Source organism: Panthera uncia (genome assembly GCF_023721935.1).
Source record: "Panthera uncia isolate 11264 chromosome C1 unlocalized genomic scaffold, Puncia_PCG_1.0 HiC_scaffold_3, whole genome shotgun sequence".
In the NCBI taxonomy this organism is placed as follows: domain Eukaryota; kingdom Metazoa; phylum Chordata; class Mammalia; order Carnivora; family Felidae; genus Panthera; species Panthera uncia.
The window spans coordinates 905,570-931,128 of NW_026057584.1; the positions used below are offsets into that span (position 1 = coordinate 905,570).

Genomic DNA, 25,559 nt, shown 5'->3' on the forward strand with positions numbered 1-25,559 from the left:
CCCCCCCCCCCCCCCCCCCCCCCCCCCCCGCTGACCCAGTCTTGAGACTTCAAAGCAAAACAACAGCACAACACACTTGTCTGAGTCGCTGGTGGATTGGTCTGGACAGAAGGCCTACCTTACAAACGCTAATAATGTAGTAAGGGACGCTACAGAATTCCTTGGTGCTTAAGAGCTTCTCCCAAGTCTAAGGCCATGGCACCTGTCCATGTCCTATTCTACGGACTTTGGGTACTGCTTTGGCAGTGAGTCCTTGGCTCCAAGTGGTGGAATTTTGTCTGCCTTCCATGGTTTTCTCTCCCCCAGTGATGTCTTAAAGGGTTCCCGGTGTCTGGGCTGGGCTTGGCTTCTTCCCTAGCCTTCAGCTTGTATGTACAGTTTTGCCTACTTGACCAACCAGTGGGCATCTCACACATCACATCTCCATTGTGAGTTTTTGCAGCACACTCCCCCTCTCCATTCAAGTCTTCGTTCGGTCTCCTCATCTCTGTGAGGGCAGCCAAGAACCTCCCTGCCATTCTTAACCGCTGTTGTGCTCTGCCTCCAATCAATGAGGGACTTCTTGGTGCTGCCTTCCAAATTTGGCCACCTAGTTCATGTACCCTTGCCAACCATAGTGGAAAGCTGGTGTCATCTTCAGACTGAACCACTGCAGTAGCCCAGCCCCCCAACCACATACTTTGACTGCATTCTACTCAAAAAGTACATCTGGTCAAACCTGCCGCTCTAAGTCATCCTCGGAACCTAAGCAACACCTGTATCAGAAATATAGGCTGTGCTGACCTGGTTCCTGTTTAAGCCCACCTGGCTGTACCCACAATCCCTCATATGTCCCTCCCTGCCTCTTGCCCCCCTGTGGTCCCAGGTATCTGTGGTGCACTTCCATAATTGATGCGGGAGTCTGTTCCTGACATTTCCATCAGAGATATAAACTAGTATATACAAACTCCTGCAGGAGACCTGTACCCTTGATTTAAAACAGTGCAAACCTGACCTGCCATTCTCCCCCTCTAGGGTGGAAGTCCGCCTGAGGGCAGGGATCTTCTCTCCTGCTGGATCTAGGGTTGCGCATAGTAGGCACACCCATTCTTACCAGTTTCAGTGAAGGGGATTTAACTGGTAGCCAGGGAATAGAGTAGGGATGCAAGGAACTGAACCACCCGGCAGTGAGAGGGAAGGAAAGTTTGTGCCCGAACTTTGGGGCCAGGCCGGCCGTGTTTGCATGGAGTTTGGTTAAGACAGAGTGGGGAGTTGTAAATGCTGGGGGCGGGGGCGGTGGGCAACAGTTTCCCTTGGGGTGCCTTTCGAGGTCCCTTGTTTTATTCTTGGGTGGGGAGGCAGTATTGCTAGTGACCTCGCTTCTGGAGCGGCTCGGCTGGCCGGTCGTGGGGGGTGGGGTGGGCAGATGCATTTCTCAACTCTCCGACCCCCTTTCACCCCCGCCCCAAGGGCCGCAGAGCTCTTTCGGAGTTGAGCCTGGTCTGCAGGCTGCTCGGCCTTGCGCGGCGGGACTGGGGCCGCGAGTGGGGACCCCACGGGGGGGCGGCGGGGGCGGGGCGTGGGCGCGGCGGGGGCCGCGGCGGGGCGGGGCGGCCGCCGCCTGACGTGTCTCGGCGGGATTGGAGCCGCCGCCCTATATAGCCGCGGGGGCCCGGGCGCCGGCCTCGGAGCGCGGCCGGCTACTCCGCGGCGGCGGCGAGCGGACCCCAAGGAGTGAGCGCGGGCCGGGGCGGGGGGGAGGGTGGGCCGGGCGCGAGCAGGGGTGGGGGTCGGCGGCGCAGGGAAGTTGGGGCGCGGGGCGGGCGGGGCGCGGGCTGCCGACGTGGAGCGCCGGGCGGGGGAGGGGCCGCGGCCGCCTCCCCCCTTTCCCCCGCCGCCAACCGGGCGCCCCCTCCTTTTCCCGGGCGCCCCCTCCCCTTCCGCCGCTCGGCCCGGCCCGGGGGGGCGGCTACGTGTCACCACTGCGCATGGGCCGCAGCGCCGGTTTGGGAAGAGTGAGAAACTTTCCCGAGTCCGCGGTGCCGGCCCGCGCCCACCCCACCCCCAACCCTCGCCTTCTGCGGCGCCCGCCCCCACGAAGTCCCTCTCTCTCCGTGCCGCCCACTTCCCCCCAGCCCCCTAGCCCAGCGTGGGGGAGGGGAGGCCGACCTGGGCCCGGGCCGCTGACGTGGGCGTCCGGCCGCTGAGTTGACCCCTCCCACCACCCCCCGCGCGCCCCTCCCCCGGCTCGGGTTGGGGGGAGGCTTGCAGGGCTGGGGGTGCAGCTCGGGTCCCGAAGGGCAGGGTTGGGGCCAGCAGGGCGGTAGGGCCCCGCGCAGGCCTAGCCGCACCTTCACCTGCTGCCTGCCTACGTGGTCGGGTGGGTCTGCTGCCCTGGGGGGCTGCAGTGCAACTTGGACGCACCCCAGGGTCGGCGCACGAAAAGTGCATTACGGAAAAATACCGAATTTGGATGAAAGGCGGGGAGGCCGAGCGCGTTACTGCCCCTTTAAGCCTGTCCCCGCCCGCGGGCTCGCGTGGCCTGTGGGAGGGCCTGCTGAGGTGGCATCTGCGAAAGTTCCTCCTGCGGGAAGGGTGCCGACTTCAGAACTTGGGGGAGCCGCTCACCTGGCCCTCGTTGGAACTTTTGGCCCGTGGGGAGCGCGTTTTTGTCTCAAGCTCGGCGTGTGGGTCTTGAGAAGTATGTTGGAGAAAAAATCGGTTTTCCTTGTAGGCTTGCTGTAGGCATAAAAGTAAATAGTTTTAATCTTGGAAGAAGAGGAAAGAAGTCTGAGTTTGCACTGCGAGTGTTTAGTACCAAGCACATTCAGTCCTGTCATGGCGCGTGAAGCAGGAGCTTGTTAGGTGGCCCCGACGTACTTTTCTGTTCTGTTCCTCGGGAGTTCTCCCTGCATAGGCGTCTCGCTGGGGAAATGTAATTGACAAGGTCACAAGGGAATGCACATGTACTTGTCCAGAAGCAAAGGAAGTAAAATTCTCTCTTTAAAGATTTTCTGTGGTGTATTTGTTAGGACCAAGTTCCAGATGTGATCCACGGACGTTGTGACTGTGTTTCTCCCACGCAGCAGTCAGGAGTGCTTGCGGCTCCCTGCCACGGAGGACACACTCTCTCTCTCTCTCTTTGCTTCTGTCTGTCCCCTTTCCTTTGGTTCTAGCTCTGCTGCTGCACAGTTATATTTTGCGAGGTGCCTTTTTCCCCCCTGTGGACACTTAAACTCTGGGAAACAAGAGTTAAAGTCCAGGGTGAGAATAGTTGAAGATTTGCATTAAGTGGATCTGAATGTTTCCTGCAGGGAAAGTAGTTGAGAACAAGCAAAATGATGTAGGGTCTGGGGCGAAACCCGGAGGAGACCGCTCCACGAGTCTGAAGCGATCTTGCAGAAAAGAGTGGGCTTGTTCTCTGTGGTGAGAAGGGGGAATAAAGTTGTGGGTCTTGCCACTATATACGGCACGCTATTCTGATAGCTGTGTAGAGGTGGAGCGAAGCTCCTTTGGAAGGCAGTGCAGGGGCCCGTCCGGTGGTATTCAAAGGTTGCTGAAGGTCCCTTTCAAGCCTGATTTGAGTGGTGTTAGTACATCAGTCGGGGACCTGCGATAGCATGTGTTTGGCCTGTACTCCTTGATGGTGGGGCTTGTGTCAGGGCTCCTGCGAACTTAAGATAGCAGTGGTCACTGTGCGGTCGTCCAAGGACTCTGGAGTGGGAGTCCTCTTGTTGTGTGTTGTCCGTGAAGGCAGAGTGAGGGCTTGCAGGGAGCAGGCTGGGGCGGGCATAGAGCTGTGGGGGGCAGTCTCCCTGGTGCCGATTTGTAGACGTAGAGGCAGGTAGACTGTCATGCTGAGAGCACGTTAGGAGGGCTGAGATCAGCCTTTTATAAGATCTTAGAGCAGAGCCTTAAGAGAAGGGTCATCAGGTATGTGCTTAAAATGGATTCTTAAGACAGGGTTTTGAGAAGTTTATTTAAAGAAGAAAAAAAGCCATCTTCTCTGAGGATATCAAAACCCCAGATGTTAACTCTGTTGTTGGTTGTGATCCATTCATTTCCAGCTGTGATAAACTACCATTGGAAGTCTGGAGACGAGACCCAGTGTATCCTGTCAAACAAGTCTGGAGTTTTCTGGAGATCCACTTGTCCTTCTGTTGCCCGGGGGCCTGTGCGCACGTGGGGGTGTTAGAGGCTCTGGGACAGGCTCTCACTCTGGTACGTTAGTAGGTGTGCGATCCTTTCTTGTGTTTCTCGCGCTACAAGGTCCCATGGAAGAGCGAGCTGGAATGGATTTTTGAAAGGTGTGTGAGTTATCTCAGAAGGGACCTTCAGGAATTCGTCCTGTAACGTGACTCTAGGTGCAGAGTGGGAATTGCTTGTCACAGACCTGTGGCTGGAGGGGATATGGACAGTGACTGTACCTTGCAGGGTTGCTGTGTGGCTTTCACCCGGCACGGAAGATTTGTCCTGCCAAGGAAGGCAAGAGGACCGGTCAGTAGGTACACAGAGAAGAGGGTGTGGGTCTAGTCGATCATGTGGGGAACCTGAGTTACTAGGGGGGTGTCTGAGGGTTTTAGGAAGTAACAGGGACTCCTCGTGACCTGGAGTGGGAGGGAGGCTGTTGAGATGCAAGGTTGGCAGGTAAAAGGGCAGGTGCAACCCACGTGGGAGTTCTGAGCGACAAAGGCAGGGTGGATGCCTGGGTCCTGGCTTCGCTGTCAGTGCTTTGACTTAGAACACCTCCATCTTGTGCCTGGACTAGCTAAGTGTGCCCTGGCCAGACATGTGGGATTGCAAGGAGTGCTCACTTCCTGCACCTTGTCAAAATCAACATGTGAACGTGCTGCTCTGGTACTTTGATTTAATGGAAGAGCCTTAGTCTTCAGTAGGACTTGCGGGTTAGAATTATTGGAGACAGGTTCTTAAATAAAATTGTCTTGGTCAGTTTGTCTCCACTTTTCTCCCTCTGCCTTAGGGTGCACACCAGGATCTGGTGGGACTGGTGCCCCAGAGAGGCTCTGGCCTCTGGCTTGTGGCACTTTCCCCGTGTGACTGAAGCCTTGCATTTAGAGTTGTTGTTTTTTTTGTTTTTTGTTTTGTTTTGTTTGTTTCTGTTTTAATTTCTGAAATGCTGCTCAGGACAACGAGACCTGAGTCTATTGGTGCACCCCTGATTGCCATGAATTGTCTTCCTAACTCCTGAATTAAACGTATCACAGGCAAGAATTTGGGGATGTTATTCTACAGTTAGGTAGCAGGATGTTCTTATTATTGCTGTCGATTCTCCCATCTCAGACACATACCCAACCTTTGTTGGAAAGTCCGTCTCATCGCACCTTGTCCCCGTGTGTGTGCTGGTTTGCGTAAAGTGGCAGGTAACCTACCTGGCAGCCTCACTCTCCCAAAGTCCCTAAGGCAAGGTGACCCACACCCTCTCACTTCACAGAGTGGTTCTCGGTCCTCCCCAGATGGCCTCTGAAGGTCCCTTCCAACCCTGCTATTTTATGGCCTGGTTTCTAAATCCCCAGTGGATTAGAAGGGACCAAAGGACTTTTACAGGATAACAACGGGAACGGAGTAACCACAAGGCACAGCGAGCTCATGAGGACAGCAGCTCTCGTTCACCCCGAGATGCTCAGGAGGAGCCCCCCCACGTCCACGTTCTGTTTTGTGTCACAGAATGTTTTTCCTCCTGGGTTAGCAGTCAGAGATTAAGAGGGGTGCAGGAGAAATTCGTCAACCACGCAAGAGAACAGACCATCAAGTTTGTAAGGATTTTACTTCAAAACGGGTCAATTGAAAAGTTTCGGTGTTAAGGGCTCACTCCGGTCCAGGGAAAAATTGCCCCTAAAAGTTCTAGATGGTTTACATTTTACTGTAATAGGTTTTGTTTGAAACTGATAGCTCAAGGACAGAGAGCTTCCCCTTTTTTCCCAAAAAACTTGTCTAAATGTTGGTAGTAATACCGAAGTGTAGATGATGTCGTGCCCTTTTCTGTTTAGGAGGTAAAAGGATCTGGGTTGTAGAATACAGATAAGTAACTTCTCTCTGGTTTTCTTCTCGCTCCCGCTCCCTTCCTGTCCCACACCAGCAAAAACTGGCAGGCTGACAGAGGCGGCCTCGGGACGGACTCTCTGGCTACTGACCGCTTTGCTGGTAAGTTTGACCATCTTTTCCAAAGGTTTCCCGTCCCGGAGCCGCGCGCGCACACGTTTCTAGTGGTTCAGAGAGACTTGTGGCTCCACATCGCGACTCGGGCGGCATGCACGTGTGCCCTGCAGGTGTGTCGTCTGGCTTCCACGACTGTGTTCAAGTTTTGTGTTTAGTCAGGATCGTCTGAATTTGGGTTGTGTTCTCTTTAGGAATGTAGAGCTTAATTTTCTTGGATCTAGGAAGAGTTCTGAGTTGTGAAAATTACACAAAAACTTCACTTTTTTACATCAGTTGGCTCTCTTACTACTTTTCTGCCACAGTGGTACATACAGATTGGTGCGTAATTGTGTGAAAAAAGTGGGTTCTTCGTTCTCACAGCAGCGTGGAGCTCGCCTGGAGTCGAAAGGGGGAAGCAAACACCACGGCTTCGGTGCTGAAAGAGCCCCCTTTTCCAAATAAGGGGCTGTGGCTTTTAGAGCCCTGGAATCCCGCTGAGTACGGGGTGCTCAGGCAGCAGGTCTGGAGGCAGAGACTGCGTGGTTCTTTCCCTGGACTGAGGAACTCTATACCTGCGGGTCCCCTGTGACCCCTGAGACACAGGACTTCAAAGAATCCCCAGCCCCCACGTGTCAGAGGCACTTACCCATCCTGCTTCTTGCTGTTCCAGTGGAAGAAGCTGCTCCCCATCCCCACCCCATCCCCCCGCCGTGGACCGGACCGCATCGCCAAGCTGTGCGGTGCCCTGGGCCTTGCCTGTAGTGCCCGTGGTGCCTGAGATCCCCGCAGACCCTGTTTGATTGGCTTTTGGTAGCAGCTGTCACGTGATCTCTTGAGCATTAGGAGGCATGTGGGTGAACCAGTCCCCAGAATATCTGAGGTAGATGTGAGGATGGCTGTCCAGGTGTCGGTCTGTAGGCTTTTGCCGCCCCTGGGCTTCACGGGACTGGGGCGCTCAGTTGGAGCCTCCGCCTCCTCACTTAGAGGCTAAACTTGGAGGGGAGAGTTGTCCACGGACCCTCCTTCACTTGCGTTTTGCCTTTCATCGCTTGGTGAAAGTTTGAGTGTCCTGGTACCTCACGGGTTGTGAGGAGAATGGGTGGTTTGCTGGTGAGACAATTAAGCCCTTGGCTGAAACACGAAGCTTAACGGTCTCGCCGTGCCTTGACTTTCTTCTCTCTGACTCCCTCCTTCCTGCTCCAGTGGCTCACCCGGATTGTGCGCGGGCGCGAGATCAACCATGAGCTCCGTTGCAGTTTTGACCCAAGAGAGCTTTGCTGAACACCGAAGTGGGCTGGTTCCGCAGCAGATCAAAGGTGACGGCCCCTTTTGTGCCTTTCTTCTTCACTCTGAGACATCGCTCCTTCAGCATCTTTGTCAAATCTTTCTGCCAGTATTTCTGGATACAGAAACTCTCAAACTGTGGACCGCTTTCTGGAAAGCCAGTGATTGTGGTCACTGGTAATTAACGGGATTCTTTTTCAGAATTGCTGTTTCCCAGTTGTGTTGAACTAAAATCCTTCAAGATCTGGTGTGTATTTACATAAACAGGATAATTTAATTTGAATGCTAAATTTTCATTTATAATCCTTCATCTGTATGCAGATTCTATAAAATTTTCAGGTGAGAGAGTAGGGTTTTCTATTCCAGCCCGTTCTCAACTTTAAACGTTTTCTAATAACCGAACCAACTATCAGTTCTTAAGTTTAATTAAAATTTCACTTTGTAAGTCCCACTGGCCGTGTTTCGCGTGCTCATTTATTGCTAGGGCAGTGGAGACCCAAGCGCTGCCACGTGCCATCCAGCTGCCCCGTAGGGTTGTTTCCCTCTCTAGATGAGGGACGCCAGGCACTGACAGGACCCGGCTGCTTGTCAGCGCGGAGGCTTTTTGGCGTCCTGGGATAGCACAGCCACGTGGCCAGAAGTGGTGAGCCCGGAGTGGCACGTAGGCCTGTCTCATTCCAAAGGTCATCTCCCTGCTCTGTGTGCACATCCATTCACAGTGTTTTTTGCGGGGCGCTACCATTGCCGAGGCACTCGGGGGGATCCGGAACAGCCCCGCTCCTGCTTTCACGGAGCTCTGGTGAATGGGACAAAAAAACCGTGAATGATTAGGGCTCTGTGGGGGATGGAGGTGATGAATGCTCCGGGGCCCGGTTTCCACCGGGCTTGTTGGCTCCTGTGCAGTTGGGAGGGGGTGGTCAGAGACGGCAGCTCCCGCACAAGTCATTGTCAGCACGGTGCCCTGCGGTGGGAGATCGGCCGGGGTCTGCCGCGGAGGCGGGTCTCGAGGGCAGTGCTGAGTGAGCACTGACATTATTCTGTTCTGCATATTTAAGGGTTGATTATGTGCCAGGCGTTGTCATGTCATAGTTGTGATTCTGTAAGCAAGGATTAGAAGACTCTTGGGCTTAAATTCTTTGTGGTAAGGCCTGTTTTCACAGGGCTCACCCCACTCAGGGAGGAGTAAGGCACCTGCTGTCGGGGTTGGCCCCTCCAGGCCACATGCTGAACCTGAGGGTGCTGGGCCTGGTGAGCTCACAGGGCCCTTTACCGTCACTAAATGAAGAGGTGGGGGTGGAGTGTCACTCACAATTAATGTTTTGTTGCTCTCTTTTATTGATTTATTTTGACATTAAAACTCTCCAAGTGTCTTTTTCGTCTAATGTTGAAAGTGGTGTGCTTCCTTTTAATCTGTGTCGGCTGGTCCAGTTGCTACTTTAAATTCAGAAGAGGAGAGCGACCCTCCAACCTACAAAGATGCCTTCCCTCCACTCCCTGAGAAATCGGCTTGCTTGGAAAATGCCCAGGAGCCTGCTGGCGCCTGGAGTAACAAGATCCGGCCCATCAAAGCTTCCGTCATCACTCAGGTAGAAACTCCGTTCTTTCTTCCTCTGCCATTCCAAGTAGGAAGTGGTAGCACCTGAGGGAGTGGGTTTTGAACACACAGAAATGGGAATGCTTTGGGCATGCCGGGGGGGGGGGGGGGGGGGTTGGAGGGTAGATCATTCCCCCACTGCTGGGGCAGCTGTCCTCACGCCCACCGCATAGCCCTGGCGCTCAGAAGGAGCAGGTTCCTTGGCTCTTCAGTCTCCGCTGCAATCCAGTCTCTGCTCCTAACTGCTGAAAGTGGCTTTCCACATCACCAGCTCCAACAGGAACCTGTCTGTCTTTTCTGCCTTCTGTCCCCCCATGTCAAAGCAAGTCTTCTCCTTTTGGCTCCGGGACACCCATTTCCGTGGCTTTCTTTGATCTCACTAGTCCATCTCTCTGCTCTCCTGACCTGGGACATTGGTGAGGTGAACCCCGTCTCCCATGTGAACTCTTGTCTGATCGTGCTTGTTGATTACCTGCCACCCATGTGCCAAGAAGTCCCCTGAGCCTGAACCTCCTAACCGACTGCATCCTGGGTCTTTCCACCTTTCCGGCAGCTATCTGACACAGGCCTGGTGTCTCCCCAGTCTTCCCAATCTTATTAAATGCACCATGTTTTACTCAGGGGTTCAGGCCCAAAACCAAGAGTCATTTTGGTTCCTTCCACTTCCACTCTTGCCTCTGCTCAGTGCCTTCTCCGTCCGGCAGCCGGAGCGTCCTGAGTCATCAGTCCACGTGCCTACCTCTGCCCGAACCCTTCGTTGCCCTCATCTTGCTGCAGAGTGGGCTGGGGGATCCGGTTCCTTCCTTTCTCCTGCTTGGACAACACCCCCTCGTGCTCACGCTGCTCCCTTATGTGCCCCCTTTTTATTGCCCTCTCCCTTTTGCTCACTCTCCCCTCTGAGTATGGCTTTTCTCTGTCTCCTTGTCCCTCAGCCCCTCTTACCTCCCTGTGTGTTTCCTTCGCTGTGCTCTCACCTGGTGCTTCCTTGCTGTCCATTTGTATCGGGGTATAGTTGTCTTCACTGGAGGGCGGCCTCCTGCCCTGAGGTGCTTTCTGCGGCACCCCCTCTCTGGCTGTAGAGCAAGGGAGGGGAGGAGGCGGGATACTTAGGAGTCTGCGGACTCAGGCTCTTGACTCTGTATTCGGTGCCTGCGCACCTAAGTGTTCTCCGTCTCTTAATCTCTTTACCTTCCCTTTTTTGTCTTTTCCTGAGCAGGTGTTCCATGTGCCCCTGGAGGAGAGAAAATACAAGGACATGAACCAGTTTGGAGAAGGTGAACAAGCAAAAATCTGCTTGGAGATCATGCAGAGGACCGGCGCCCATCTGGAGCTGTCTCTCGCCAAAGACCAGGGCCTCTCCATCATGGTGTCGGGGAAGCTGGATGCTGTCATGAAAGCCCGGAAGGACATCGTTGCTAGACTGCAGACTCAGGTGGGTCCCCAGCTGAGTTCTCCCGAGCAGGTGTGCCCTGGACTGTGCCGCTGGCTCCTGCAGATACGGCTTTGGCTTCGTCAGACCCTTCCCCCACTGGGGAAGCAACATGTGGAGCCTCCTGGCATTTTTATTTGAAAAACCACTAAATCAGGGATAGAAGTGGGACACCTACTGTTTTTGCTATTTGACCTGATGGACTGAAAGGTAAAGGCTTGTCCCGAGGGTGGAGACACTTGGAGAAGCTGGGCTCACTGGATGGTGTAGTGCAGACACCACCACAGGGCGCTCGTCCCCAGGGCCTGGCTCGGGGGTCTGCGCATTGCTGGTTAAATACATGTTTCTGGGTCCTGAACTTGGGAGGTTACAAGTTCGGATGTTGTTTTGAACCTGTTTCATAGTTCTTAGTAGTCTGATACCACTACTTGGAATTGATTGGGGAGAACTGTTACAATAAATAAATCTACGATACCTTTTGTTTCTCCGTTAGCGGTGTCACTTAAAGGTGAAGGTCAATGCAGAGAATCTTATTAAAATTAAAATGTCTTGTGACAGAGACAGCGTTAGGTGGGTTTACTTAGAAATGGAGGTCCTGGGGTACCTGGGTGGCTCAGTCTATTAAACGTCCGACTCTTGGTTTTGGCTCAGGTCATGATCTCACAGCTTTGTGGGTTCAAGTCCCACATCATATCAGACTCTGCACTGGCAGCACGGAGCCTGCTTGGGATTCTCTCTCTACCACTCCCCCACTCATGCTCTCTTTGTCTCTCTCACAACAAATAAACTTTAAAAAAGAAAAAAAAAGAGGGGCTCCTGGGTGGCTCAGTCGGTTAAGTGTCCGACTTCAGCCCAGGTCACGACCTCACAGTTCGTGAGTTCGAGCCCCACGTTGGGCTTTGTGCTGACAGCCTGGAGCCTGCTTCGGATTCTGTGTCTCCCTCTCTCTTTCTGCCCCTCCGCAGCTCATGCTCACACTCTGTCTCTGTCAAAAATAAATAAACTTTAAAAAAAAATAAAAAAAAAAAAGAAATGGGGGTTCTGTTGGTGCCTGCCTGGGTGGCTCAGTGAGCGTCTGACTTATGATTTTGGCTCAGGTCATGATTCGAGATTCATGGGATTGAGGTCTGCATCAGGCTCTATGCTGAGTGTGGAGCCTGCTTGGGATTCTCTCTCTCTCCCTCTGCCCCTGCCCCCTGCTCGCTCGCTCGCTCTCTCTCTCTCTCTCTCACTCACTCTCTCACTCTCTCACTCTCTCACTTTCAATCTCTCAATGTCTCTCACTCTAACAAAAAGGTTGGGGGGGGGGGCAGCCTGGAGCACCTGGCTGGCTTGGTTGGAAGAGCATCCAATTCTTGATCTCAGGTTATAATTTCGAGCCCCACATTGGTTGTAGAGATTACTTAAAAATATAGTCTTTAAAGAGAAAAAAAGAAATGGGGGTTCTCCCCACCTGCCACTGATCTTCTGCAAACTCCTGGGGGAGCTGGCTCTAGAATGTTGTGGCTAAAAGATGAGGGGCTGTGGGGCAAGAGCAGGGACTTAGCAGGGAGGAGGGGAACTGCCCTGTGCTGTCCACACTCTCACTCACCCTGTCCTGTGGGCCATGGGAAAGTCACTAACTCTCCACTAGTTTCAGGGACCGAAGTCCCGAAACACAGGCAGCACTTCACCTTGCTGCTGACGTGTAATCAGTTCTCAGACTTGCCGTTTACTGGTCAGTGAATATTTGAGTATTTCGTGAGTGAGCACTGGGCGGGAGAAGACCTGATCCACTCCACTCCCCCTACACCTCCCTTTACTTTAAAGCAGATCCCAGATACATTCATCTGTAATCTGCCCCCCACCTTTTTAAAAGTATAATCTACCAGGCTGTTACTCATTAAAGTTAACAGTAATTTTTAAGTTTGTTACTTATTTTGAGAGACGGAGTGAAAGCGCATGAGTGTGCGTGGGAGAGGGAGCGAGAGAATCCCAAGCAGGTTCCATGCTGTTGGCGCAGAGCCTGATGTGGGGCTTGATCCCACAAACTGTGAGATCGTGACCTGAGCTGAGGTCAAGAGTCTGACACTTGAGGGACTGAGCCGCTCAGGCACCCCTAAAAGTAATAGTAATTTCATAATATACACATACTAAGCCCAGTCTGTGGACTTCTTACGTTAATTATCTCCAGTTGTCTTTGGAGTTCAAATCGGCATCCACACCAGGCCTGCCTGCTGGGCGTCTTGTGCTCATGCCCTCTTTGATTCCTCAGTAGTGCCCTCCCCTCCTCTTCTTGGTGCCTTTGATTTTCTGGGATAAGCAGGTATTTGCTTTGTCCCACCGTCCACTGTTATTTCCTGTAAACTGGGGGTTAGATCTAGGGGTTGGTTACTTTGATGTTCAACTTGTTTGGCAGGGAAACTTGTGGGTGGTCCTGTGTGGTTGTTATTGATTCCAAGACTAGACTCCAGTTTTCAGCAAATGCATCCATTAATAAAGTTCCCGATCTTTTGCTTAGTACTGTTATCATCTGCAGACAGCTTAAATTCAGTGGGGTGCAGATGGCAGTTTTCTAACTCCCTCCCCATTAACTTGGTCTTCTTGTGAAGAACTTTCCTCTGCCACCTGTTGAGTCAGTGTTCAGACTACGTTGGCACCCTGGCATCTTCACGGGGGACCCGGGAATCTTCTCACTGTCATTATGAACTTTTGATGTGTTGATTTGGTCCTTTATGGTGAAGTTTGCATCACCTTTGGATAGTGGGACCCCCTTTGGTGTGGTCTCCTGCCGCCTTCTGGAGTGATCATTCGTGTCCATCATGCCCCAATTTCGAACACAGACATGCAGGCCAACTGTAGCCACAGACGTAAAGTCAACTGTTCATCCAGGAACTCTGTGCTTTTTTTTTTTTTTTTTTAATTGTTTTTGAAGTTTATTTTTGAGAGAGGGGAAGAGACAGCATGAGGGGGCAGGGACAGAGAGAGAGAGACACAGAATCCGAAGCAGACTCCAGGCTCTGAGCTCTCAGCACAAAGTCCGACGCAGGGCTCGAAACTACGAACCGCGAGATCCTGACCTGAGGTGATGTCAAACGATTAACTCTCTGAGCCACCCAGGTGCCCTTCTGTGCCTTTTTAGTAGGAAGTTGCATGAGTGCAAACTGGTAGTTCTAATTAAGATGAAAGGTGATGGAGTCTTAAAATTGCTTGAAGGAGTTCATGCTCTCATCCTGAGATACAGTTAGGTTGGGACAGAGTCAGAGCTGTGTGATAAGATCCTGTCAGAGACAGCTTCCGCACCCCCCCCCCCCCCCCCCCCCCCCCCGTCTCCCTCCCCTGCCAGGTGACCATTCTTAGTCTTTGATTTATCCTTCCCTTGTTTGGGTTTGAGAATAGAAGCAAAAGATAACTTGCTGTAATAGACCTTGCCCTACATCCTGTTTTTTCCTGCGTCTTTTTTGGAGATGTATACGTATCAGCAAACAGTGGCTCTCCTCCTTTCTTACTTGGGTGCGTGGTGCTCTGTGCGTGTGCTGGAAGTTGTTCAGGCATTCCTGTTGATGGGCATTTGGGTGCCTCCCTGACTTCTGTTATAAGTGTGTCTGGTTAAAAACCTTGTGCATATGGGATTTCCTGTTTTACCCTGTCTGTCTGAAGATGAGTTTCCTAGCAGTGAGATGGCTGGGCTGGGCTGGTCTGAGGGCAGTGCATACTTAATTTCTCTGTAGCAGCCAAGCCCTGGCCCCCAGGTGCACCCGGGGGCCTCCCCCACAGGCTTGCCCCGCCTGTCAGATGCTTGGGCTTTTGGCATTCTGGAGAGTAGCTGAGTGTACTTTTAATTTGGATTTTTCAGATGAGCAGAATTGTTTTATTTACTTACTTGAAAGAAAGTGTGAGTGGGGGAGGGGAGAGAGAGAATCTTAAGCAGCCTCCACACTGTCAGTGCAGAGCCTGGCGTGGGGCTCGATCTTACGACCGACACTGAGATCATGACCTGAGCCGAAATTAAGAGTTTGACACTAAACCAACTCAGCCACCCAGGCGCTCACGATTGAGTGTCTGTTTAATACTGAAGGACCCTTTGCATTTGTTCTGTGTGCTCTTTGTTCTTTGGCCTTTGCTATCAAGTTAAAGAGTCTACCTGGCTCAGTGTATTAGGGCTCTTAAAACCTGCCCCAGAGGGGCACCTGGGTGGCTCAGTTGGTTGAGTGTCTGACTTGGGCTCAGGTCATGATCTCATGGTTCGTTTCATGAGTTCGAGCCTGGCGTCGGGCTCTGTGCTGACAGCTCAGAGCCTGGAGCCTGTTTCGGATTCTGTGTCTCCCTCTCTGTCTCTGCCCCTTCCCTGCTCGTGTTCTGTCTCTCAAAAATAAATAAACGTTAAAAAAAAGAATTTAAAAACCTGCACCAGTAATACACCTTATGAATAACGCTTCCTAGTTGGCCATTTGTTTTTTGACCTTGGTGTGTTTTGCTGTGTGACGGGTTATTCAAGTGTAGTCATGTTCATTACTATTGTTATTTTGAGTCCTCACTAGGAAACTGTTTCACTTCTGGATTATGAGAAACTTCATCTTTTCCTGGTGCCTGGAAGGGTGTTCTTCCCTTTTTGTTCTGGATGTTTGGAGTTTCTTACCAGCAGGGGGAGGGGCACATCCAGTTTCATCCTTCTCCATACGGCTGTTAGGTTGTCGACACCAGTTTTAAAAGAGTTTTTCCCAGTGATTTGAGTGGCTGTTTTTATGAAGTCCTACGTTTCCGTATTAACTTGTTTCTGTTTGTGGGTTTTCAGTTCTGACCTGTTGGTCTGTCTTTCTGTGTGCTAATATTCTGTTTTAAGGGTAGTAGTTTTATATTATTTATATTTAGTACAGTTACTGGTACCCTTCCTGTACTGTCCTCTTTCAAGATTTTCCTTGTGCCTTTCTCTTTTGTTCTGCCATGCAAAACTTTATGATCTACCTTTTGCTCAGAATTGCATTAGAGCTTTAAAGGAGTGTTTTGTGATTTTTTTTTTTTTGAAAGAGGGCAAAAGTGAGTGAAAGGGAGAGAGAGAAGTGGGGCTCACCTGATGCGGGACTCGGGCTCATGAACCGTGAGGTCATGACCTGAGCTGGAGTCAGATGCTTAATGACTGTGCCACCGGGGCACCCCGTCCTGTGAGTTCTAGTGCTCGGATCCCCCCTGCGCTGCCTTGGCGCCCCGTCCTGTGAGTTTTAGTGCAGGGACCCCACCTCTTATGTTGGGTTGTGTCTACTTAGCTACTTTGTCTTTTTTTTTTTTTTTTTTTTTTTTGGCCTGTCAGAAATGGCCATTCTTTTGCATTCTGTCTTCTAACCAGTTGCCGTTAGCATGAGATAAAGCTGCTTTGGTGCTGCTCTTCTCCCTGTTATAGACCTTAGACGTTTAATAAAGTTGTAGTTTCCCGGGGCTCCGGAAGGCACAGGCCCGTGCCTCTTCCCTGTCTCATCTTTGTGCCTGCTTTGCTTCCTTGGGTTTCCTTTTGTGGTGACCCCCTGCAGTGGAGGTGGGGGGGGGCAGACCTCAGTGGGTACCTCCCGTTAAGTACAGGCTGAGTAGGGTGCATGCCTTTTGTCATGTTACAGGAGTAACACATCCATTGATGTTCATGTTCTTGCACATTTTAAATCATAAATAGATTTAAATTTTCTGGAGGTGATCGTTTGATTTTTCTTCTTACGTCAACGTCATGACACGTCAGTGGTATGATGAATTATATAAACTGATTTCCTCATCCATTTTTGGAGCAAACGTGAGCTGATCAGAATGTGTAACAGGCTGGTGGTCTTTTTCTGTGCTGGTTGGGAAGTGAGGTCCTGTTATATGGTCTCTATGACATTTTTGTTTTGAACGTCAGGTAGTCTGCTATAAGACGGTATTTTGGGGGAAGGGGGAAGTGGCTGATACGGGAGTTTCTGCTACACCAGTGTTGGGAGCTTTAACACGTTTCTTTTTTAAGTCGTCTTAGTGGCTACTTTCTGCACAGAGTTGGGAAGACTGGGAGCCTGTGTCCTCCTGGCTCTTTGGGACTTCAGGAACCTGCTTGATTTCTAGCAGTTGGACTCATTGGATGAAGGCTTTGGACTATTTCTATTTTATTTTCTCAGATAAGTCGTCTGTTTTAAGTGGTTGTAAAAGAGAGGAAAAAGAGTTTATTAGGGATATAGGTCTTATGTCTGAAAATAAAAATCGCTTAGTATTCCAGAAACAAAAATTAATGTGGTTAGTCGGTTATGTACCCGTTTTCCTACCATGTCCCAGGATGGTGTTGACAGTCATGGAAGTGGAGAACAAGACAGCATTCTTGAATATTCCTGTTCTCGTGGTGGCTCATTGCGTCGAGAAGCCGTTGAACAAATCAGTACTTCTAACTAACTATGACAGCAGAGCATGTGTCATGGGGTCATGGGGGGGTGTATTGCACTTGAACTTTTCCTAGCCTTGGGGTCAAGGGTAAGCGTCCCCAAGACCATGATGTTTATTTAACCTGGGAGTGTTCTGAGGGATGGGCTGGCACTGGCAGGCAAGAATGGCGTTTCAGGCGGAGAGGATACCATGGAGAAATAATGCTTTTTCAGGACCTGCAAATACTATTGTTTTCTCTGCCTCTCTTCCTCTTACAGGCCTCAGCAACTGTCGCCATTCCCAAAGAACACCATCGCTTTGTTATTGGCAAAAATGGAGAGAAACTGCAAGACTTAGAGCTCAAAACTGCAACCAAAATCCAGATCCCACGCCCAGATGACGCCAGCAATCAGATCAGGATCACCGGTACCAAAGAAGGCATCGAGAAAGCTCGCCATGAAGTCTTGCTCATCTCCGCTGAGCAGGTGGGGCCAGGTGAGGGCTTGGTGTGTGTGCATCGGCCTCAGCCCAAGAGCTGTGCCTTCATGGTTCTGTTCTGTCCTTTCCAGGACAAACGTGCTGTCGAGAGGCTGGAAGTGGAGAAGGCGTTCCACCCCTTCATCGCTGGGCCTTATAACCGACTTGTTGGTGAGATCATGCAGGAGACAGGGACGCGCATCAACATCCCCCCACCCAGCGTCAACCGGACAGAGATTGTCTTCACTGGAGAGAAGGAGCAGTTGGCCCAGGCTGTGGCTCGCATCAAGAAGATTTATGAGGAGAAGGTAGTGGTTGGGCAGAGAGTGTGGGGACTGTCATCTGGAGGTGTGGCTGAAGTCTAGCCCCTGCCTCTTACCGTCTTGTGCCCAGATGAGTTCAGTTTCTAGTTAGCTAGCGGGTGGAGCTGTTGGGCAGGGAAAGAGTGGACAGAGCTTGGAGCTAGACGCCTGGGCTGGACGTAGCACCCAGATCCAGTCCAGTGTTGGAGCTAGCTGTCTGCTGTGAGTCCCCGTCATGGAGTCCCCATACTCACTCCTTGAGGTAGGGGAGGACTTGGTGTCCTCACCTCGTGGACTTGGACTTTTCAGTCCGGGCTCGAGTTAAATTCTCAGGTGATTCTTGTGAGGACGAAACCCAGCCCTTGATCAGAGGAGGTTCTGGGGGTTGGCTGGTCCCCGTCTTCACTTGCAAGGGCTCACGAGTATGTAAGGCTCTGCGTCTTGCTCCCCCCTTCTTTGATGACAGTGTTCTGTTCCCACCTATTCCTCCTGAGTCCTCCCTTCTGACTCCCTCATGGTGCTCTTAGAAAAAGAAGACCACAACCATCGCTGTGGAGGTGAAGAAGTCCCAGCACAAGTATGTCATCGGGCCCAAGGGCAACTCCTTACAGGAGATCCTGGAAAGAACAGGCGTGTCTGTGGAGATCCCACCCTCAGACAGCATCTCCGAGACTGTGATACTTCGAGGCGAGCCTGAAAAGCTGGGGCAGGCGCTGACTGAAGTCTATGCCAAGGTAACTGCCGCGTACGACACCGGGCGCTGGCTGCGGGGACCGTGTCGGGGGAGCGCACGCCTGGCTCTGGCGAGCGTGAACACGCGTGAGCTGGCCCCCGCAAACCCGCTGCTCTGCCCCCTGGTTTCCTAGGCCAACAGTTTTACGGTATCGTCCGTCTCCGCTCCTTCCTGGCTTCACCGATTCATCATTGGCAAGAAAGGGCAGAACCTGGCCAAGATCACTCAGCAGATGCCTAAGGTGAGGGGGCCTTGCGGATGTGTTAGTTCTGAGTTTTTGATCTTGTCGTCCCGTTGCTGACGTTTGTTGTTTATTCTGGGCGTGCCTCTGAAGACCGTGGCACGGTGTTTAAAAGTCAGTTGCTGTTTGTGCCAGTCCGTTTACATGGTTGGCTGAGGAAGAACGTAATGAAGTTTTTAATGTACCTGTCATTCTTTTGACCTTTTTAGTCGGAAGCTGTGTGTATCGTCGGGTGTCGTGGATACCTTAGGAAAGCTCTCCTGTACTAGGGCGTAGTAACTTCACGATAGTTACGTGTGTAAACTTGGAAGAGCACACGCGCGCCGTTTGTTTGAAGTGCGGCGTTACAGCCTTTTCGTGCTTTGCACTCCCATCCCTGACGTCTCCCTGGTCTTCCGGAGGGGACCACAGCTCCCCGTGGACTTACCCCGGCGGACTCGCGCGGGAACACCTCCTTCGTACCACCCTCCTACTCACAGCGGGTTTCCAGTTGACTTCCTCATGTTTCCCTTAGGCTCAGGGTCCTGGTTCACACAAATGCAGCTGCTTCCTGGGGCCACTCTCCCTTAATGCCCTCGTCACACGTTGCCCTCTTGCCCGGTGTGTCGTAAGTGGGGACAGGGCTGGCCCTGCCTGTGGACCACCTTCAGGCAGCTCTCCGTGGGTTCAGATTTCCTCCCTAATGCTTGTCCTCATTGTTTGACTTTTTTAAAAAAGTGTTTTTAATGTTTATTTTTGAGAGAGAGAAACAGGATGCTAGTGGGCGAGGGGCAGAGAGAGAGGGAGACCCAGGATCTGAAGCAGGTTCCAGGCTCCGAGCTGTCAGCACAGAGCCCCACGCAGGGCTCAGACTGAAGAGCCGTGAGATCATGACCTGAGCCGAAGTCGGACACTCAACCGACTGAGTCACCCAGGGGCCCCAATACTTGTCTCCTGTCTCATTCTTTGTGTGAGTGAAGAGGAGTAGGCCTGTAACGGGGAAAGTGCCACAGCGAAACAGTGGGGAAAGTGGTGTTGAGGTGCTCTAGGTCTGCGGTGTGGGTGGTAGGCGTATTGTGGAGGATTTTACAGTTCCCGTATTTACTGAAGCAAAGATGATTAGATCGCGGTATCGAGTACCGAAATAATGGGTGTCCCCCAGCTGCCCTCTTCAGCCGCCTGTGGTGTCTCTGGACGAGCGTTTATATGAAGCAGGTGGGGTTGGCCGCTGCCTCAGGAAAGCACTCGCAGGTTCTCAGGGCGCTGCCGCTGTGCCGTGCCGTCTTGGCCATCTCCTTCCTCATTTTGATGTGGTAGGTTCACATCGAGTTCACGGAAGGTGAGGACAAGATCACTCTGGAAGGCCCCACAGAGGATGTAAACGTGGCCCAGGAACAGATTGAAGCCATGGTCAAAGACCTGGTAAGGTGCCCCCCTGCACGTTGTGGGTGCTGGTGAGGTAGGGGCGTGGCTGGAATGTCCTCGCTTGCCAGTCAGACATCACGTGGGTGGGCCTGGCTACCCAGGGGTAGCCCAGGGCGAGTAACGGGTTCTGAAGCGGTTAGAACCTGGCCGAGTCCAGGAGGTTCATGGATGGAGGAGACTTTGTTTTGAAGAAGGGTCTTTGAAGTGGGCCGGAAGGACAGTCTTAGAACAATGCCCGACAGTTGAGTGACAAAACATGGCAACAGCTACCGGCTTTTGGACTTTGGTTCTTGCTGGTGTCTGAGACGGTGGCTCATCCCATGGCCTCAGGAGTTTGTCTCCGGACCCATTCTGTGCTTCTCCTGCAGATTACCCGGATGGACTATGTGGAGATCAACGTGGACCACAAGTTCCACAGGCACCTCATCGGGAAGAGCGGGGCCAACAGTGAGTGCGGCTGATGGCGCCGGGGGTGGTGCTGGGGTTGAGGGTGGGTCACACAGCTTCGAACTCCTCTTCTCCTCGGGCTGTGGTCGGTCTGGAGGTAACCATGACCATCCTGGTCAGAGGTCACGGTGAAGGACTACCGAGCCTGATGGGGTAACATCACTGGTTTTCTAGTCACTACCGAATGGGTGCCTAGCAGGGCTCCCCAAGGAGCAGGAAATGTCTGGGCTCACGGGCACAGGGAGGGGTTCTTTTGGGCAAGCGATATCACGGCAGCCCAGGTGAGCTCTGTCTGATCAGGAGCGCAAGCGTGGTTCCTCAGAAGTGTGTTGAGTGAGGGCTGTGCCCAAATGAAGGATGTTTTCTAAAACCCACTCCTTGGCCTGGTTTACTGTGAGGCCACCCGACACATTACAGTGCTTTCCTTGTCCCTATGTTTCCTCTGTAGTAGGAGGTGAGAGGGCAGCACACGTCCCAGCCTGGGTCCATCCCTAGGTTGTAGGGACCCCAGCCGTGTAGACAGGATGCCCTGTGAGTGTGTCCTCTTTGGTTTTTGCCTGATACGGTCCAGTTTTTGTTCATAGTAACGTAAGCTTGTCAGCTGTGCCGTGTTTGGTGTCAGTCTTGTGTTCTGGGGTATTTTAAACACCAGTGAGAGGCCACAGACACAGAGCACCTCCTGATGGAGCTCCCTTGCACATACTGCTGAAGCCTCGCGCACGCTGTAACTCGATTTGTGTGTGTGTGTGTGGATGAACTCTGGGGTGTCTTCACATAAGAACTCGTAGCTCTGACACAAATTGCCGGTGTCTGCTCCCCAGGAGTGAGGGGCCCCCAATGTGGTTCAGTTTAATTCTCTTCGCTTTCTGGTTCTGTTTCTCCCCTCCTTTTCTTTCATGTTCTGAAACCTCCCACCTGGCTTCCGAGTCCTTGGCTCTTGTTGTCCTACGTGGTTTCACCCTGGAATAGCACATGTCCTGGCTGTCTCTGTGTGTGCTCACAGCCCTCCTCTGTGACCCCTAAGGATCTTGGGCAAAATGCAGGCCTTGTTTCTTGGGATAAGGTCTCTCCAGGGTGTGGGGGCTTGGGTCTCTGTTCAAAGAAGATGACAGAGGGTTTTCAACTCAACTTGTTTTGCAAAGAAGTGAAGTCTTGATTTGGATCCCAGATGATGGTGGGGTCTTTCTGGGCAGCAGCCTGACCTCCATGGAGCCCTCGGGCGGTCATTGGGAGGTGCCCTTCTGTTATTTTTGTTTTTTTGAGAGTAATTTTATGACGTGAGAACACAGTGGTTCGGTTCCCAAACTTGCTTCCACCTTAGAAACCCCTGGGATCTTTTAAGTATTCTAAAGCCCCAGCCATAGCCCAGGCCAGGGGAACCTCATCCACTGAGAGGCCCCAGCTGTCCGTCACGTGACATCCTCAGGGTGACACCTGCATGGTCCGTCTAGGTAAAGACCATACCCAACACATTTTAGAGAATGGAGGGTCTTGCACTGAAGGCTTAATCACCCTCTTTACTTGTTGGGTGACCAGTGAGTGGGGGCTTTAGTCCTGTTCTGCTAGGTGGTTAATCACTAGTGGAACATAATAGATTCTGAGTCTAAAACGCGTTTCTTGTTGTATTATTAAGTAAACAGAATCAAAGACCAGTACAAGGTGTCCGTGCGCATCCCTCCTGACAGTGAGAAGAGCAACCTGATCCGTATCGAGGGGGACCCGCAGGGTGTGCAGCAGGCGAAGCGGGAGCTGCTGGAGCTTGCCTCTCGGATGGTGAGACCTACGGCCAGGCCCTTCTGGGGAGGGGTGCGCCTGTGCCTGCTGGGTGACTCTGCAGGGTACCCTCTGTGCCTCTGTTTTCATGCGTGGTCCTGGAGAATGGGACTCGCTCAGTTTAGGAGTGACTCTGAGCTGCAGGGGCCCAGGTGCTGTGCTGGAGGCACTGGGGCTCTGCAGCAGGGCTTTTGGCCTTGGGGAAACCCCGGAGTCTGGGATGCTTTGAGTACCGACTCCAGGGACTGTGATGGATTTTCTGGATTCTTAGAAGCGCCCAGGGGACTCCCATGTGCAGCCAAGGTTGAAAATTCCTGCTGTGTGGTTATCTGCAACTCTAAAGGTTGGCGGGGCTTGTTCCCGCTGCCAGACTGAAGTTCTGCACTCCCCTGTCTAAGCTGTCAGCGCTGGTGTGTCTATCTTGATCGTGTGATTCATATGCCGATAGCCACGCAGCTGTGATTGTTGGTTTGGGCTGCACGTAAGCGTCACTGGGATGCCTTTCAGCATCCAGAGGAGGCACGTGCTGAGTGAGAGTTTACGGTTCAGCGTAAACACGTGCAGAATGTCAGGAAGCCTCGGGCAGGGCAGCGTGCGTGCCTCGTCGGGATAGGGAGTAAGCTGCATGTCTGTTGTCACCCTGTCACTGCCTGGCTCTGGTGCCCAGGCCTGGAGCCTGCCCTCAAGGCCCCCTTTGGGCAGTAGGCCTTTCCTTTTCCTCAGCTGCAAGCTGACACATGCGGCCTCCTGCCATTCTCTGGCCATCCCTGAGCTCACAGCTCAGCAGAGGGTTCCAGCTCTTCCCTTACTCAGACAGCTCTCTTGTTGCCCGGGAAGTGGGGGGGGTCCCTTGGTCTGGGGTATCTGGTGCTTCTGTGGGATTACTGAACCCGTGTTTCTCTGTCAGCCTGGTGCCAGTCTGATCCAGAATCTCCCCCAAGATTTTGAATGGTTAGCTGCTAGTATTTTTTCTTTATCCTACCTCTGTTTATTCTTTTGTATTATTCTTTGGTGTTTTAGTGAGATGCTGGGGTAGGTGAGAACCAGAACCATGCAGGTTTACTGCCTGGTGTTGAACCTTTCTTAATTATCCACATGTGGCAGTGGTTGAACCACACTGTGTTCTGGAAGGATCACTGCCTGCGGGGCGTTGTGCCTCATGGTCTCTTGTTCTCGTCCCCATGGGTTGAGGCCACTGCACTGGCACTTCTGGTTGAGGGGTCCTGAACTCTGCTGTGGAATCGTACTTCATTCAGGAAAATGACACCCAGCCCGTGTTGTTAGAGAGAGTGGGTGTCCTCTCCAGGGCACTCTGCTGGCTGCCGACTCCCTGCGGTGCTACGAGGCTGTGTGGAGCTCCCCAGGCCCCCGGGGGGCCTCCTGCTGTTAACATCATCTCCTCAAACCGCGTTTTTAGGAAAATGAGCGTACCAAGGATCTGATCATTGAGCAGAGATTCCATCGCACCATCATTGGCCAGAAGGGTGAACGGATCCGTGAAATTCGTGACAAATTCCCAGAGGTAAGGGTTTCCCAAAGGCATTCTTGAGTCCTCTAGGAGGGATTGATTGGCACTGTTGTGGAATCCAGTCATTACCAATAACTGAACTTGGATTTGTGGTGATTTGTCCAGGTTATCATCAACTTCCCAGACCCAGCACAAAAGAGTGATATCGTCCAACTCAGAGGGCCCAAGAATGAGGTGGAAAAATGCACAAAATACATGCAGAAGATGGTGGCAGACCTGGTAGGGGGGGTTTCCCTCCTTGGTTGAGATACAGTGTTGCTGGTGGTGGAGAGGCCTGGGGGACTTGGCCCATCAGTACCTCTGCTTGGGGAGCGCACTTGGGCCCTGGATTGGTCTGCCGTCTCCATAGTGATGCCATCCCTGGTAACCCCGTGTGCTTAGACTGGCAGAAATTGTTAGGGCCTCAGTGTTGCGTGGAATTAAGGTGGGGTGCCAGGTTCCTTGTGTCCTGGAGGGGCCTTGGGGTATCTAGATAACGTGTGCCGAATGGTAAGGAGCGGGATGTGCGCAGGTAGTGTGGGGAGTCAGCTACTGATTTGTTATCTTCTTGAGAGCTGGAATGGGAACAGGTAGTTTGGAAAGTGCCGAGGGTCGTTATCGATGGGAGGACTCCAGGTGGGCTCATGCTTTCTGTGGTCCTTCATGGGGCTTGGACCGAGCTGACAGCTGCCTCAGTCACTGATGGGGGCTCTCCCAGCCCTGAGCACATTCACGCTGCCCTGGAGTGGTGGGGTTCCCAAGAGTGGCAGGGTCTGTGTGTCACCTTGAGGTGTGCTCTGGGCTTACTTCTCCCAGCCCGGTGTCCTGGTCTCCACTGGCCCTCGGCCAGCTCTGGTCCTGGAGGTGGCCAGAACCCCCTCGTACCCAGAGTGTCGGTTGAGGACCCTTGGCACACTCCGTTGCTTCTGGATTGTGGAACTTGCATCGAACAGATGGCAGGTTGTATTGCGAGCCACTTTTTATAAAGGTGGCTTTGCATCAGTTAACTGTGGCTTGCCCAGTTAGCTAATTGCTGAGTAAGTTATCCCCCATTCTTGTGACAAGCCTCTGAAGGTCAGAGGTCAGATAGCGGGAGACCAGGAGGATCCAAGTGTGTGTTTTCCCATAACGAGACCTGTCATTTCATACTCTTTCATGGATGATGGGATACCTCACTCCAGTATGCTGGCTAATTGTGCCACTCCTTTTGTTTCTAAGGTGGAAAATAGTTACTCAATTTCTGTTCCGATCTTCAAACAATTTCACAAGAACATCATTGGGAAAGGAGGCGCAAACATTAAAAAGGTGACCAGCCAGTTTGTCCCCTGAACCTTGGCTCTCCTCAGCCTACCCCCAAAGCCCTCTGCCATTCCGGCTGAGCTTTGAAGGAGGGAGCCTTCCTTTCCAGCCCTGGGCTCCAGCAGCTGTCTCACCTGGGACGTCCGCTTTTCATGGTGTCCCATCTGCTTGTAGATCCGAGAAGAAAGCAACACAAAGATCGACCTTCCAGCAGAGAATAGCAATTCAGAGACCATTGTCATCACAGGCAAGCGAGCCAACTGTGAGGCTGCCCGGAGCCGCATCCTGTCCATCCAGAAAGACCTGGTAATGGGGTGTTTTGTGACAGGACGCTAGCCAGGCTCCCTGTGGTCATGTCTCAGCAGCCCCCACGGCGCTAGCCTGCTGTTCAGGCACGCGGGGTCAGGCAGGCCGGCCCTCCCCGCAGCAGTGCTGGCCTCCGAGCAGCCACCTGCCGCCTGGCTGTGGCGGTGTGCCCCGCTGGTCTGAGCAGTAGCACTGGACTTGAGTGCTTGGAAATCATGTCGTGAAGGCATTACGATAATTTTTTTCAATTTCTGAAAAGTTAATGTGTAAAAAACTGCAT

At 52.4% G+C, this 25,559-nt stretch overlaps 1 protein-coding gene across 1 annotated transcript in view; it reads left to right on the plus strand.

The window, feature by feature from the left end:
* HDLBP (high density lipoprotein binding protein) overlaps positions 1-25,559 on the plus strand; it is a 71,752-nt gene that overhangs the window by 31,345 nt on the left and 14,848 nt on the right. Inside the window, exons 2-16 of the mRNA XM_049614523.1 lie at positions 6,077-6,141; positions 7,339-7,451; positions 8,848-9,005; positions 10,230-10,445; positions 17,069-17,275; positions 17,360-17,575; positions 18,097-18,303; positions 18,436-18,543; positions 19,840-19,944; positions 20,316-20,394; positions 22,028-22,167; positions 23,585-23,689; positions 23,801-23,914; positions 24,893-24,979; positions 25,148-25,279. Coding sequence (XP_049470480.1) covers positions 7,376-7,451; positions 8,848-9,005; positions 10,230-10,445; positions 17,069-17,275; positions 17,360-17,575; positions 18,097-18,303; positions 18,436-18,543; positions 19,840-19,944; positions 20,316-20,394; positions 22,028-22,167; positions 23,585-23,689; positions 23,801-23,914; positions 24,893-24,979; positions 25,148-25,279 — 1,950 coding nt within the window. The 5' untranslated portion in view covers positions 6,077-6,141; positions 7,339-7,375. The remainder of the gene's footprint in view (positions 1-6,076; positions 6,142-7,338; positions 7,452-8,847; positions 9,006-10,229; positions 10,446-17,068; positions 17,276-17,359; positions 17,576-18,096; positions 18,304-18,435; positions 18,544-19,839; positions 19,945-20,315; positions 20,395-22,027; positions 22,168-23,584; positions 23,690-23,800; positions 23,915-24,892; positions 24,980-25,147; positions 25,280-25,559) is intronic.